The 17,416-nt window shown below is 37.0% G+C and overlaps 1 protein-coding gene across 6 annotated transcripts in view; it reads right to left on the reverse strand.

Annotated features, from left to right (window-relative positions):
• Positions 1–17,416, reverse strand: part of CARMIL1 (capping protein regulator and myosin 1 linker 1) — a 346,904-nt gene that overhangs the window by 61,079 nt on the left and 268,409 nt on the right. For all 6 annotated transcript variants that reach the window (XM_053602593.1, XM_053602591.1, XM_053602592.1 and 3 more), the window contains exons 27-29: positions 12,034–12,209; positions 8,933–9,020; positions 5,560–5,709 (exon numbers count right to left, since the gene is read on the reverse strand). In XM_053602593.1, coding sequence (XP_053458568.1) covers positions 5,560–5,709; positions 8,933–9,020; positions 12,034–12,209 — 414 coding nt within the window. The remainder of the gene's footprint in view (positions 1–5,559; positions 5,710–8,932; positions 9,021–12,033; positions 12,210–17,416) is intronic.

The raw sequence follows: 17,416 nt of genomic DNA on the forward strand, positions 1-17,416 counted from the left end.
AACACAAGATTCCTAAGAGATGAAAAGAGATTTAATTTAGAGAAATTATTTTATTTACTATTGGTCTACTGTAATTCTCCTGAGCAATAATCACTAAATCTATGATTGCTTGTAAAGGGCTTAACTAGTTTAGACTTCATTAAAATTATTTTCTATTTTAGAGAAACTTTTTTTAATCCAGTTCATGATAGACATAATTTCTTTTTTTTCTTTACGGAACATGTAAATATACTCCTGTGTCATACACATAACCACATGCCATGGTTTGTATTTTGTAAATCTGCAGGTTATGAGAGCCATTTGTTTAATTTAGTTCACATGGAAAGATCAAAATTGTCTTTTATAATTATTAATCATTACATGCCAAAATTTAGGCAATAAGAATCACCATTTCTAATTAATAAGTCAGATGCCCAATATGGACACCAGTTGTGGAATAACCTGACGAGTCACAATTGGTTAACGTTTGAAGTCACTTTATGGAGGGAATTTTTAAGTACACTCCATCTTTTCTGTTGGGAGTTTGGTTCCTACTGGGAGCTTTAGGGCTCTTGTACTGAAGTCTGCTCTGCCACTTGCAGGGAAAAAGGTCTTTAATCTGCATTAAAAAGCTAAAGTTATATATTAAAATTTGAGGTTGAATTTGTTAAGGGAAAATAATTGCTATTTTATCAGTGAAGACAGGATTCACAAAGATGTATTCTATAATAATTCAAATCTTTTAAAAATTCTTTTCCCAGGAAATAGCAATAAACAGATGAACTGCTTCAATGCATGAAGATCTTTTGATTTAAAACTGGTATGACACTCATTAAAGTAACTGAAAGAATTATACACAATTAGTGAACTAGTTATGCCTAAGGAGAAGACACTGGCTTTTTACTCTCTTGGCACACTACCCTAAACTCTGCTATTTTTTAAAGATAGTATACCATATATGGTGAAAAATTAAATATTTAGAGATAAAATCAGTAGAACTGCATCCTTCAATATCCCAAGAGCCAATAAGTTGAAAGATACAGTTATGAATACTTATTTCCTAGGAGCACCTGACTGCAAGAGAAGAACAGATGGTCTATGAACAATAAAGCTTCTAAAGAAACAGACATTTCAGCATGATACATAAGGCGTGTGAATTGGAATGATACGAAGCATATAGGAAAGCTAATTAGTCATTGTCACCAACAAAATAACACATAGTGAGCCACAGATTATTCTAGGTAAACCAAAAGGGGGCAAAGTCATTTCTAATAATGGGATAATAACTGAGCATGGCATATTTTTAAAATACTTTTTTTTTCAATGTGTAAAAACTCTAGGCTTCCATTATAGTTCTATAACATTATGCCTTTCACTTGTTTTTCTGTTCATTTCATCTGGGATGAGTAAGCACCTATTTTACAGAAATCAATGCCGTATAATTAAGTCTAATGCAAAATTTAATTATGACTGTAAAAGATACCATAGATAAAATCTATATGCTGATTATAGTAGTCTGGTTAAATGCACAGACTCTAGCATCAAAGTGTGTGCCTTTGGTTAGCCCTGCATAACCATGGCCATGTTACTTAACTTTTCTTTGCCTCAGTTTTCCCAATTGTTAAATGGAAGATACGATAATAATTATTTATAGGGAGGGAGGGGGATTGGTGTGCTCCCACTTAATGGGCACAATGTGGGGGTATGGGACACAACTATAACATGGACTATACCTAACAAATGCAAACATTGTAACCTAATTATTTATACCCTGAAATTAACCTGAAATAAATAAAACAAAAGAGTAAAGTGGTTAATAGTCATAAAAACTGAGAATACTGCCAAACAAGTCACAGATACTCCATAAGTGTTTTTAAAAAATGAAAAATAAAAGTTGTTAAGCCATTTGGTTTTCTGCCCTGGAGTTAAAGGAATGTCAGAACGAACTTCTGGGTTATGAGAGTGCATATAATTGGAAAAACTTCACAGGCTATCTTGCCCACTTTAGCCCACCAGGAGAACTAGATTACCTCTTGGTTTGTTCCTAGTCAAAAGAAAAAGATAATTTATCTTATTGGAGAAAAACATTAAAAAAAAATTCTCTTTCTGACACTCTGTTTCAAAAGAATAGCATTTTTCTTTAAGTTTATAAAATTAAATTTGATTAGAACCTTGGTCATCCTCTAGCACATAACAGGCCCCATGGAATCACTCACTCATTCTTATTTCAGCCCTCACTTAGTCAAAGCAAAAGTTTAATAGTTGTTGACTAAATGATGAATTCTTTTCAAAGAAATCAATCATATGGATTATTCTTTCCAACTCCACATATGTAATCCTTCAATTCAAATTAACTTAAATGTCTATGCCTAATAGGGCAATTATGGAAGAAAACATAAGTTTAGAAATCCAAGAGCAAGGAAAAAAAGAAGTGGCCAGATCTCTAGTAGGTTTGCTAAAGAAATATTCAAAAATGGATTTAGTAGATGTCATGAACATCCTGGATAGAAAGAGCCAGGATCTGTTAACAATCTTAAATCTGTGAACAGAAGGTTGGTGAAGTGTCAGCTACTTTGGAATGCTCTACCCAGCTAGGGAAAGCTTCACAGTTCTTTGGTCTCTAAACAAACACTTTAAGAGTAATAGTAAAGTTACAAGATCACCCAAAGCAATCTAATTTAATAGGGCTCTAGCTCCATCTCTGGCACAATTTCTACCTGCTAGGGGCTTTTAATTTGATGATGGTAAGGTTACAGGCATGCACCTATGTTCTTGTGCTTCTGAAATGTTCTACACAACAGAACAATTTTGTGTCCTAATCTTTTGGATCACTTAAGATAGAAATGCTGACAAGGAAAATGCATACACTCATTTAGAAAGTTAGAAAACTATCACAAATTAAATAATGCTCCCTTTCAAATATGTACTACAACTCCCCCCCGCCCCATCCACCCACCATTGCACAGCATAACATGAGGATCACAACTTGAAACATTTGGTAATAGATAGCAATGAAAAGCAATGATTTGCTACTTTGATTATGAAAGCAGATAGGGCAGGTAATTTTAAAAGACCAATCCAATGCTCTACTCCTTCCAAATAAGCTGCGAATTTGTGTACCACTAGTTTAGAATACAACGCTCAAAGCTCAGAAAATAGATTTCCATTAGGAGAGAGATCCCTGCACTTGGGGTAGCTGCTGCCACGCAAATGGTGCTATCTTCTGTGGCTGAGAATCGACAATTAGGCTGAGAGTACAGAGCAAATCATTACAGTACAAAACCCACTGACTTGCCCTCTTTACACAAAAATACTCTTTCCTTCCTTAAACTAACAACAACAACCTTAACTCTGGTTTTCTACTACTTAACAACTTTTTAGTTAGAACAATGACTGAAGACAAAATTTATTACACTAAAAAAATGCTATTAACACAACTAAAAAGTCTGCTGATCTATGCGTTTGTTTTTCTATAGAGACCTGTCTTGGGTTTCTCTGTTACTCCCAGGGTCCTGTTCCTCACCCTAGGATTCAACAGCTGGAAGACTTGGGACTGGCCCTCACTGCTGACCCTCCTAGGCCCTCTGAACCAGAGAAACACCACCCTCCTAAATGGGGTTCTCCTGAGAATTCTGCTCCAAGAGATCTACATCTATTTTTGACTCTCATGCATCATGACAAGAATCCTTTTACCAAATGGAAGCCCCTCCAGGTGGGGTGCGCCTGCAGCATGCCTCTTCCTTAGGCTCTGACAGGGGTCCTATATGCATTTTAAAAAACGATTCCACTACTCTCACCCAATTGTATTTAAAGTGAACAACTTTTTTTCCTCTTTCACAGAATAAAACAAACAAACAAAAAAAATCAGTCAAACAAGCAGAAAGTCAGAACCAAAAAAACCTTCCAAAAAAGACTACACAATTTAAAACCAACGTTACAGCAGCTGAGGCAGTCTTTCAAGCTGTGTCACCTATAAACCCACCAAAATACATTTCACTAACTCATGTTTACTTTGCCCCTTTCCAACTTACACATGAACAAATAATTCTGGCAGGAAACATGACATGTAGAGTTAATTTTAAATTTTTATTTCGAATTTATTTCCTATTACTTATTTTAAGAGGTAATCTAAGAGCTCCCTAGGACAATTATCCTATGATAATATAGTGTCTGACTTACAATGCCTCGAAACACAAACGGATTTAAAATACTTCTGAAATATACATTTTACAAGGTACTAGATAAGGAAGTTTCCAAAAACTTGATAATTCCCAACACACAGATCAAAGATATATTTATACAGTTACATAAATAATATTTTCAGCTTTATTTAATGATATTAGAAGATAATTGGAACTCTTGGATGATACTTTAGGCTTTTTCTGTTATTCGGCTTATATATGACGGCTTTACATGGAAAGTACTTGACTATTTTATTCACAGACTTTAAAAAATGACAATAGCAATTTATACATTAGGAAAACTTAATGCATTACACTATTTTCCAGGCTTGAAAAATAACACTGGCCATTAAAATAAGTACTATTCCTTAACAATGGCTGAATCTAAAAATTATTACAATCAGAAGTGAATGTAGAAACATTTAGGGACATAAGTAACTGAAACCTAGTCTCGTTACCATATTCTCATAAGTTATTACTCAAAAGTAAATATTTTAGTAAAACGTAAACATATTGAATTCAGAGAATGAAGCAGGCACATATAACTGTTTTCATGGCTAAGTGAGAAGTAGCTATACTGATACATTTTAAAATAATGAAATAAAGACTGAAGAAAAATTATCCTCAACGTAAAAAAGTATTAAAAACTTAAACGCTTTAGAGCAGTGGTTCTCAACCTTCCTAATGCCACGGCCCTTTAATGCAGTTCCTGTGGGTGGCGACCCACAGGTTGAGAACCGCTGCTTTAGATACAGGGCCAGGTGGACGCACCACATGAAATTTAGAAAATGAGTAAGGAATGAAGACCTACTATTAGGTAAACACTTTAGTGTATATTCCATCTTCTAAAACACATCAAGTCAAGAGAATGAAACAGAATCTCATCTAAACAGGAAACCCAAGTTTAAGGGTATACCAGAAAATTGTATAAGAACAACCACCAAAAAATGAATAAACAAAAAAAACCAGGAAGCAGCAAAAACAGAAAAAAAATGATAGGACCAAGACAATAAATAGATAATCATCCTCTAAATTTTATTTGTGAAAAAGTCCTTTTCCATTTTTAAATGGCTCATTTATATCAGTTTTATTGAGAGAGATTTCCTGTTACAAAGGACCTTTAGAAGTTATTTAATCCATTTCTCCTAATTAATTTAGGAAATTCTTCTGCCATGGCTACAAGACCTTAGAAGAAAGCTGTGGAAGTTTGGGGCCCAAAGCTCAAGATTTATTAGCTTCATTAGCAGCCTCTTCATGGCAGCAAGTTTCTGAATGAACTGTCTTGAATGGTTGGGAGAAGGGGGTGGGGTTTTTTGGTCTGATTTCAAAAAGCAAGATCATTTTAGAAAAGCAATAGCTCAGTCCAGTTGTGATGGTGCCACCAGAGGGTGCATCTTACCATACAGGTATCCAGGTCTTCCAAACGCTCTATCTCTGTTAGCTCCTCCACTGTGATAATGGAGCGTTTAACTGGCTTCTCCTCAGCCAGCTCGATCTCTGAGGATTCTTGTTGAGGAAGGGTCTTGACACGCCTGCTGAAATGGTCAGCCTAGAGGATCAAGACACCCAAGAAGAATTTTTAAGTACAGAGACAAGGGAAGAGTTGCTTAGCTGGCCTCCTGAAGACATCCTCCACAAGATGGCGCAGTTGAGAACTATATTGACAAGAGGTTAATGACAAAGTTTTATTTCTTCCTAGAGGTCAATTTACAACAGAAATACTTAGCTCTTTCATTACTTTTCTTTGGAAGGGAGAATGTTTTAAAAGAAAGAAAATACAAAGCTCCCTTGGTAAATGGGGAACTAGTCTAGAATAAAATAGTTCTTTCTTTATTTGATATTTCCTTTGAAGGAATCTATTCTATCTCTATTGCTTAAAGTAACTGAGGGGGGGCAGTGCCTGCAGCTCAGTGGGTAGGGCACCGCCCCATATATCAACGGTGGCGGGTTCAAACCCGGCCTCAGCCAAACTGCAACAAAAAATAGCCAGGCCTTGTGGTGGGCGCCTATAGTCCCAGCTACTCAGGAGGCTGAGGCAAGAGAATCGCCTAAGCCCAGGAGTTGGAGGTTGCTGTGAGCTGTGATGCCACAGCTCTCTATTGAGGGTGATAAAGTGAGATTCTTTCTCAAAAAAAGGTAACTGAGGGAAATAAAGTGATTCCAACTTTTGTTATTTTTAAAGGATTAAAAAATCAGTGTAAAATTTTGTTTATTGTTATCTTTGTTTTCATATAATGATCATATTTAATATGATTTATTAATTTCCAGTGCAGGGTTATACTTGCAGTAAATGTAAAAAATTAAACAGTAAGAGAATATAAACCCAGCTGAAATTAATAAGCTCCTGTGTGGAGCTGATCCCACACCAAGAACTTTTTTAAAACTTCACATTAATATGAGGGTAGATATAATTAGGTGATACTGTTTGTGTTGGTTAGGTAAAGTCCAATTTGTAGTTGAGCCCTTGATCCAGGAAGAGGGCCATATACCCTTGTATTATTGCCCATTAGTTAAGAGCATACCATTTTCCTCCATCCACTGGAATTTAGTTATGTTTTTCTCTTGTGTGGATATGTGGTTATTTACCTACTGGTTTCATATTAGTATTGAGTACATTGGATACTTGCTTTTCCATTTTTGGGATAGTTTATTTACTAAGGAGAATGTTCTTCACCTCCATCCAGGATAATACAAAAAATGTAAAGTCTCCATCTTTTTTATGGCTGAATAGTATTCTATGGTATATATATACCATAGTTTGTTAATCCATTCATGGGTTGATGGGCACTAGGGTTGATTCTACGTCTTGGCAATTGTGAATTGAGCTGTGATAAAGATTCTCAACACCAGGAACTTTAATTATTTTGAAACAATGAGAACCAGTTGACAAGTCCATAGAATCTTTGGGAGCACTTTTGAAATTTAAATTGGAAAAACTGGTGTTTAAATGTCATTGAAAACAAAGCTTCACTTTGACAATACTATTTCCTTCATACAGTACTTAATCCCTTTTTTTTATAATCCATACCAGCAGTACTAATGCTAAAATGACATTCAAACCAAAAATATATTTACCCAATTCCTTTCCAATTATAAAAAAAGTCTTTATTATTTCAAAAAAGGACAAATGCAAAGTGGAAAATTCAAACTCTCAGTGTGGTTGTCACATGCAACTATGTCGATACATTATCCAGTATTTGTGTCATCAAGTGGGCATTTTGAGGCAGTTCCTTAAGCTATAGCTTATCAATAAACCGTTTCTTTTTTTTTTTGTAGAGACAGAGTCTCACTTTATGGCCCTCGGTAGAGTGCCGTGGCCTCACACAGCTCACAGCAACCTCCAACTCCTGGGCTTAAGCGATTCTCTTGCCTCAGCCTCCAGAGTAGCTGGGACTACAGGCACCCGCCACAACGCCCGGCCATTTTTTGGTTGCAGCTTGGCCAGGGCCGGGTTCGAACCCGCCACCCTCGGTACATGGGGCAGGCGCCTTACCGACTGAGCCACAGGCGCCACCCAATAAATCGTTTCTAAAAGATGCTCTTTTAACTTTGTTTGTGCTAATTAAAAAAAAGAAAAAAAACAAATGGATGTCAGGAACTAGAGAATAGTGCTTCTTAAATTCAACCTAATGATAAACCAGTTTTTCATATGTCTAATTTGGCACAAACCAATATATTGATAATATACAATGAAAACAAAACATTAGAAAAATAACATGTTTGGCTACTGCGGCTATGTCAAATTGCTTGAGTCTCTCAATGCTTCTTTTTGGGAACCATCAGTGGGCCAGCTCCTGTACATAGGCAATACTTTGCGTAGTGCCACTACAGACATCTATCTGCCCTATTCTTAGAAATTTTAGGAGACAGTCTTACACATTTATCTGAAATGATTTTTTTCCAAAATATGCATTGTGTCTGCTTCATGTGAAAAAAGGTTTTGCTGTTCGTCTCATTTCAGTATTCTCCAAAATCTCCTAATAATTAAATGCCATCAAACTGGGTATCTCCATCCTACATAGTTAACTTAAATTGTTTTCTTGAAACGCTGTCATAATTTGCTTGGGAGAGCAAGCACTGGACCACTTTGCTAATATTTTTGAGACATACATACACCTAGTGCTAAGACCTTCATCTATGCCACAGAAAACTTCATGAAGTTTGAGAAACATAAAGTTTTGACATATTTTTTCATATGTACTGACTGATAATGGAAATCAAGTTCCTTACCTAGATATAGAACCAGTCTCTAAATGAAGGAAATTTATTTTTTCACATTGGTTATATCTAAGACACCTACTGAGCAGTCAGCAGCTATCCATCATTAGATTATACACAATCTAGTCGTATACTTTCTTTAGACTTCAAATATTTCATTTCCCTCCATGTTTTCAGAATAGTCCATTCTCAAATAATATCAGAGAGCAACAGAATGAGCACACATACATTAAAATAAACTAAAAATGATAAATTTAGACCACAGCCTCAATATGATCTTCCTACCAAAACCTTTAGCATGCATTATAAATGAACAAGATTTTTGGATATGATCACTTTTACTTTCCCCTGCCATTCCCTCTTGAGAAATCTTAACATGAGCCAGAATGGCCAGAAATGATAAAAAAGAGCAATGAGGAGAACTAGGATCTTAGTCCATAAAACTTCAAAGTAGAAAAATGTGGAAAAGAAACCACAACCCCATGATGGAGGCCATCCTGTATCACAGGGGAGCCTAATAAGGAGGTCCTGCCCCATGTGTGCACAGCACTCACCAGTTTATGATGGCAATGTGAAAGTGCATCCAGGATTTCATCCACAATTCGATCAGACAGGAAGGAAGCCACTGTCAACTTTACTTCACTATGTAAAAATCAAAAGGATAGAGTAGCATTTAATATGTGCAAGGAGGCAAGAATCATCCACCCTTGATGCTATGGTGATAAGGCCAACTGTGATTCCATTTCTGTTTTTGAATGTGGAATAAAAGAATGTGTGAACAGGGCTAAGGATTTCTAAAAATAAGCCTTAAACACTGCCATAAACACACAGGTAATAGACTTTCTTTACCAATTTCAGCCTGCCTCTGCAATTTCAAAACCCTAGATTTAATGGGAGAAATGAAAAACATCTGAATAAAGAAAAACTTAATGGGAACCATATGTACCATGTGGTGAGGAACAATTCATCCATTGACATAAGTGAAAACGAATGTGGGCTGGAGTAAATTAAGAAGGTCTAGTCTAGTTGTCAAATCAGTTATTGCTTTAATATGCATATCCCCCACCCTTTAAAAAACTTTCTTACTAATCAAATGGTACCATATTATGGTGCTTCTGCTTTGACTCACCTTCCGTCTTTGAATAGTTACAAATTCGCGGTACCCTTTTCTTTTACAAACAGACATTCCTAAAAATTTCAGTTTGGTGCCCCTTGCTTGACTTCGAAAGTTGCTCGGAAAACAGAAAGTGGTTTATGATTTTCACTAATACACAAACTCAGCCACTAATGTTTCTGTAACATGGCTGGCATTTTAGTTAGCATTTTAACAATTTGGTATTCTCAAGAATTCAACTTCCATGTGTGTTTTCAGTCACAATACTTGATGCACATACATACAAATATACATAAATGCACCGTACATTTGAATATAAATGTGCTGGAGAGAGATATACCCACATTCCAATATTGTCTCATAAGCTGGAGTTGTAGTATATTTATGTAACAGGGAAAAATCTTGTTAACCTAAAGGCAATAATTTGCATGGAGATTTCTCTGCACAGGAAGGTTTCTGATGATGGGACAGAAAACAGAAGCACGAACGCTTTGATGCCTATAGTAAAAATCGTTCTGGGCTAAACATAAAAGGATGTTTCTTTAATTCCTATCCCAGAAACAAGGCCTCACCAGCTATTTGGTTTATCTAATACTTTACTTGTTATTCTCCTGGGGTGTTTACTGGTAGAAGTTATCCAGGCAGGTCTCATAATAAAAATACAGATTACTAGGTTCCATACCAAATTTCCAGAAGGGCCTAGAAATCTAACTGTAAATATTTCTTCTAATTATTTTTAGGTGTGTTTCGGAAATGTAAAACTCTAGGTTCAATAGATCTCTCCCTCTCTTTGAAGGTTGAGAGGAGAGTGGTTTATCAGGGTTGTTTTTTTTTTTTTTTCTGCCAAACATTGGAATTAAAAGATGTATCTTGAGCCACACATTAAAAACATAAACACTAATGAAAGCTGACGAGAAAAAAAAATTCCACATATAATTTTCATGATATCCTACACCCCAGATAAGCAAAATAGGCCTCAAATAATATGCATGTGGCTGAGGGCTATAGATTGGACACCCCTGGATCTGTTTCAAATTGTAATACCAAAAAAGATAGAATCTTAAAAATGCATTTATTTTTGAATGTCTCAGGATTCTTCTGTTATTTTGCTACTTAGTACTATACTCTCCTATTGCAGAAGTTTTAGAGGAAATGAATCAACTTAGCCTGCATGTGTGTGCAAGGACATGAATGCACACATGCGCGTGTGTATGGGTGTCCACACTTCCATCTATCAACACCCAGTATAGTGTATTACAAAGAGCTAAGTATGAAGCCAATAAGCGTAAAATTGATTCATTGATGTGAGGAGTTCTGCTGTGAAACTTTCGGGATTTGCCCATTTTTAAGGAAAGTGACCACATTAAACAGAATTTGATACTCAAACTTTGAAACCACAGGTTATAGAAATATGTATGCATATTAAGCAAGGGTAAGAGTTCATAAAATCACTCACCTATGGGACCCTATAAACTCTCTAAAAGTATTTTTTTTAATTTCTCAAGTCCTTACAATTGCCTTATAATTCAGCTGAGTAAGTTCTAGAAGCTTTATTAAAACAAACAAAAAAATAACAAAAAGTAATAGCTATAACTTAGGCCTGAGACTGTCTAGTCACTGCAGAATTCCTAAATCCTTAAGGTCTATAATCTAGCTTTAAGGCTGTCAGCCTTTGAAATCTAAAAAGTAATAGTGTTGTTTTTGGCTTATTTTGTTTTTGACTCTCATTTTCTTTATGTTTTAGAACCACTCCTAACTCTCCAGATAGGAGCTGGTTACTTCCTGTTATACCTAACTACTTTTATCATTATTCAGAAATGGTTAAAGAGGGAAATTAAGAATATTTCTAAACTCAATTTTTAATAATCTGATTCCCCAACTAAGAAATATTATGAGAGTTAACTGATCTCATAAGAACTGAGCTACATTGCAATACCTGAGAGTGATCACCTGAGAGTCTCTATGTAAAAATAGGGGAAAGTGTCAAGTAATTATAGCTTCTAAATATTTATATCTTGTCATATTTTTCAAAAATTTTCAAGCAGAAATTTCTGTAAGCACTCCAGTGGCACCAGTAATACACAGTATCACAGACCCACCAAAACAACCCCCAGAAATAAAATAAAGTAAGGTCGGAGTGGGTCTCTTTGCCTATTTATAGGCTGTGTATTTGCTCACAACAGTTTGATGGTAAATGTCAAACTGATCTGTATCTGGAAGCTAGTGATTTATAAAGGTGCAAGATATACTTCAGAAGAAGAAAATAGAGATTACAAAAATGAACCCCCTCTTAGACATAAAACAAAGAGAGCAGATAATTCTATGCTCATAAGTAATGCAGGCATATATGTGCTCATCTTTTTTCTTTGAGATGTAAAAAACCTATGCAATATACGTTTATATTTAGATACAGTCTACCTCTTAACCATCTCTAAACACATGATATATGGATAAAATCAACAAAAACCCTCTTTACAGCAGCTGCCTTGACTGCATTCATAGAAACTGCAGATCTCAGGTTTATTAACATTATAAACCTACCTAATTTTGTTAAGGATATCAATTCCAGACTGCTCCAACAGGACATTTTTAACAAAGGTACGTGGAATAGAAATCTTTTCGGTGCTGGCATGAATCAAGTCTTGTCGAATGTGGGCTTTTTTCATCACATTGGGACAAAGATTCTCGGCAGCATCAACCATGGACTCGAGCAAAGCCTGCAATGCAGCACAAGTGGAGGGAGAGATGATGACACTGCACCAGAGGCGCCCGCCATAAAACTGAAAGGTGGTTATATATGACACTGAGCCCTCGGAGAACCGGGACACAATGGAGTCCCGGGCGCAACCAGTGATTCTCAGCTACCCCAGGGTGACTTGTGACTTCTGGACGATCACTGATCTCCGGTAATCACTTTAAATCAGACACTTGGCAGAACCACACGAGCTTCATGCTGGCATCTGAAGTGCTATGGTGTGGCAGCTGTACTTAACACAAAGCCATTAATGAGAAGACTAAAAAACATGAAAATTTCAAGCCTTTATACAAAAATTTACCACACCAGATTGTTCTCCCTGGTACTAAAAAATAAAGTTACATATATTCCTACAAAATATATCAGATTTGAATGCTGTGAGATTTTGCAAATCACGAAAACCCCAAATTAGGGAATCATTCAATTACTTTCTCATCATAGCTGTACCCGAAAAAGAATCATAGAAACTACAGCTTATTTTACTCTTTTAAAAAAAAAGTGTTAGTGTTAGGTAAGATAATTATTATGACAATGATAAACAATGTGAATAATAACCAACAAAAAACATTTACAGAGCACTTTATAAACAGCATTAATAGTAACTGGCATAAAATATTCCCACAACGTTCCAGAGTTTAAAAAATGTTTCTGCACATTTTATCCTTCCAACATCTGTGAAGATGGGTAGAAGCTATTCATGTGATCACCATTTTATAGTTGAAGAATGTGAGCAAATGGAAGTTAAATGATTTGCCAGAGATGGATGATATAGCCAAAAAGTGGGAAAAGGGCATCAGCGTTAGTGTCTGACTTAAATTTTGAAACCAGCTGAGGGACGCTGGGTGAAGCTACTGTCTCTCGATTTTACTTTCCTTACCTATAAAATGGCAATAAAAAAAGCTCTACCTCATAGGATTACTAAGGATTAAATAATTTGACATATGTAAGTCATCCGGTAGAGTCTCTAGCACACAATGAAAGCTCAGGATATCACAGACAGTATTATTAATCTGATTTCAAAGGCTCTATTCTTAATGATATAAACTCAGTTTTTGAAGGCCACACTTGGATCCTATTACTGATCCAGTGTGAACAGGAATCAGTGAAGCACTATTATTGAAAGACTAGTATGTACAAATGCAAAGCACAATCCCGCTAGTAAAATCTCTCATTATTCTGCAGGATGAGCAGTAGAGTAGCAGGCTGTTTATAAGGATCGTGTAGAAACCAGGGGAAGCGGGTGGGAGGCAGCCACTTGAGAATTTTCCAAAAGCCATTCCATTTTGTCAGTGCTCTGTCCCTATTATAACTCTGGTTGAATAATCACCAAATCAGTACATTATTCCAAGAAAGTTCCTACATCAACCATCTGCAATAGATGCAAGTCAGTCAGTTTAAGGCAAATTACTTTCCTCTTTGTCATAAGAATAAACACATTCTGTTCCAGACTACATAACAATCCGGCACTCCTGATAAGAATAACCTCAGATATCAATACTCTTTTAATTCTGCCATGTTCATCAACATATCAGTTACCTTCTGGAAGGTCTCCTTGTAAGACAGTCCTAATTCAGTCAGAATGGACTCCAGGCCTAAAGAGAAGAAGCTTGGATTCCAGAATAAGCCCTGACATGAAATTGCTGTGGAATGTTAGGTGAGTCTTTTAAGTTAATAACCTTTGCAGATCTCTGCATTCACACTTATAGGATTATTTATTTAAAGTCTCTTTCTACTCTGCAAATCCATGATTGCATAACTGTGACCATATAAAAGGGAATTTAGCCTGCCTTAGGCATTCAATTCAACTGACATTACAGAGTTAGCTTCCCACCACCACCTCTACCCCTACACTGATCAACACTGTACCACAGCATTTTACCTTCTACGAAGTAATTTCATCCACGATTTCCTTTGATCTACATAACAACTTTGTAAGTGAAAGTAGATTTTATAGACAAGGAAATTGGGGCTCAGAGGAGATGAGTGACTTGCTTAAGGTCACTCAGCTGGTTACTGAAATTAGTGAGTTGGGGATGCACGTCTTGTCCATTCTCATCTAGTGTCCTGATCAGTGGCCAAAGTAATGTCCCCCTCCCCTTTATTTCATTGCCTACACGTTTCTTCCTCTGTTCCCTTGAGTCAAGGGTCTCTAAGGCAGCCAGTATAGACTTTGCATGGCAGGGATGGGAGAAAGAGAAGAAAGGACTGGAGCATATTCTTCTAACCCCCACGGCCCTCTGCACAACAGACTCTGTTCTTCCTTCCAATGGCTTCCAATGACGACCTATATTCCAAAGAGTCTCAACCAATGTTTATCTATAGTCACCTATATAATAAATATGACAGAATACATATACAATACAGTCTGGTGAGCACTGCCACCAGGATCTTCTGGTTAACATGTGCTGTCCTCATTTCTCCTACTCAAACAATAAAAACTACAACAGCAAAATCAACTTTTCTTGCTATGTTCTTTATTGTGAGGAATAAAGACAAAAGTAGGTCAGAAATCTGAAAATTTCTCTAGACTTGACCTACCTCAGTCTCTTCTACCTTATCTATCTCCAAAACAGCTTATATCTCCTGCTAGATTTTTTCCCCCAAAGTGGAAATATGCCCCAAATTATTATTCTATAGCATAGAATAAAAACCCATGAAATATATCTGGTAGGTGCTGAACTTTCCAGCCTCATTTCTTGCCATATCTCTATAGTTCCTTTATAACTGTTCATACTCCAATTATAGTTGGAGTTCCCCTACACAATCCAGGCTCTATTTCCATGCTTTGCACACACTCTTGGCCCAGATCCCTCCTTTTGTCCCTCTACAGCCAGAACAAATTATCTGTACTCCTCCATACTCAGCTTAGTATTTCCCTTTGAGAAGACCTTCTTTGTGTTCCTGTATCTTTCACACTCTAAGCTATATTTGATAGCACATACTTACTGGTGATGTCATAACACCCAGTGGGAACCTCAGTGATCAATGTTTAATATCGTCAAGAAGTTTGTTTTAAATACGTTGGGGCCAAGGAATCTCCCTTTGAGAATCTGATGTAAACTCATCCAGAAAAATTAACATTCAATTTTACATACAACTTTGAAAATCCATAGAGAGCTAGAGTTACCAGAGTCCAGATACAGAACTTGCACCTAATGGTTCTTACCCTACACCCTCAGGGCCTAGCACACATTCATGGAACAATCCCTAAGGAATACACAGGTTCAGGGACTCACTGAGCACAGGTACTGAATAGTTTCTCTACTGATCGCCAGCACAAACTCTCATTTCTAAAGTCTGTATAAACGTACAGGCCTATTTCTGGGATCTATGTCTTTGGGTCGTCTACCCCTACAGACTGCCCTAAACATCATAAGTCTTAACATGTGGTAGAACAAGACTGCTAATCTCCTTCTTCTTATGTGTCTGGACTGTTCTTTAGCACTGTTTTTCCACATATAGTAGAATCTCCACAGTTGAGCACCTCCTTAAGTTGACTTAATTTTCAAAGACCAGACATGCACCACACGTATTAAGGCCTAGTTCCTTATGTTGACCACTTCTGTATGTTGACCAGTTTAGTCCCTGGCATGGTCAATTTATAGAGGTCCTGCAGTGTTTAGAAACACCTTTGTCAAGTTCTATTAAAAACCTATTGGAGGGCGGCGCCTGTGGCTCAGTGAGTAGGGCGCTGGCCCCATATGCCGAGGGTGGCGGGTTCGGACCCAGCCCCGGCCAAACTGCAACAGAAAAATAGCCGGGCGTTGTGGCGGGCGCCTGTAGTCCCAGCTGCTCGGGAGGCTGAGGCAAGAGAATCGCGTAAGCCCAAGAGTTAGAGGTTGCTGTGAGCCGCGTGAGGCCACGGCACTCTACCCGAGGGCGGTACAGTGAGACTCTGTCTCTACAAAAAAAAAAAAAAAAAACCTATTGGAATGTTTATTAGAATTATTATCACACAATAGATGACTTTGGGAAAGCTGACATGCCTGACAATGACTCTCCCTACCCATAAACGTGATACACATTTTAATTCGTTTTAGGTTTTCTTTAAATTCTTTCAGTCAAATTTCTCCACTGAGGCATTATACATCTTGTTTGATTTACTTCCTAGGTATTTCAGATTTTTTCTGTTGCTGTTTTAGAAGAAGACTATTCTTACTGATATCTTCTAATTATTGCTGAACCTGCAATACATTTTTACATATTGCTCTATCTCTGCAAACCTTATAATAATCCAAGGTTTCAAAAACTAATTCAACAACTTCACTACAGATTCTTTTTGGGTTTTAATGCAGGCCATCATTAAATCTGCAAACAACAATTTTCTTATTAATTCTTTCCTCTTTCTTTCTTTTTCTTCTTCTTCTTTTTTTTTTTTTTGCTTGTCATATTGCACTGACTAAGACTTTTAGTACAAATCTGAATACAAGTGGTGTATTTTTGCTTTATTCTTGATTTTAAAACAAATAATTTTTTCCCCCAATTCGAAAAATTCTAGACCTCGCACCCCGCCTGTAGCTCAGCAGCTAGGGCGCCAGCCACTTACACCAATGCTGGTGGGTCCGAAACCTGCCTGGTCCTGTCAAACAACAATGGAAACTACAACAAAAAATAGCCAGGTGTTGTGGAAGGCAGCTGTAGTCCCAACTACTTGGGAGGCTGAGGCAAGAGAATCACTTAAGCCCAAGAGTTTGAGGTTGCTGTGAGCTGTGATATCACAGCACTCTACCCAGGGCAACATAATAAGACTTTGCCTCAAAAAAAAAAAAAAAAAATTCCAGATCTACAAAAAGTTGAAAGAATAGGACAACAAATATCCATAACCCCTCTCCTAAAACTCACTAGCTAGTAATTTATAACATACGCTTCTCCCTCTCTGTGAAATATGTGAAAGCAAATTGTAGGCATCACGATCCTCACTACTAACTTCTTAAATTAACTATGCCTCCCCTGAGTTTTCAGCTTTTCCTCATTGGTATTTAAAACTATGTACCTCGTGGCTCAGCACCTGTAGCACAGTGGTTATGGCACCAGCTACCTACACTGAGGCTGGTGGGTTCAAACCCGGCCCAGGCCTGCTAAACAACAATAACAACTGCAACAAAAAAATAGCTGGGCATTGTGGCGGGTGCCTGTAGTCCCAGCTACTTGGGAGGCTGAGGCAAGAGA

Source organism: Nycticebus coucang, chromosome 9, assembly GCF_027406575.1.
Source record: "Nycticebus coucang isolate mNycCou1 chromosome 9, mNycCou1.pri, whole genome shotgun sequence".
Taxonomy (NCBI): Eukaryota; Metazoa; Chordata; class Mammalia; order Primates; family Lorisidae; genus Nycticebus; species Nycticebus coucang.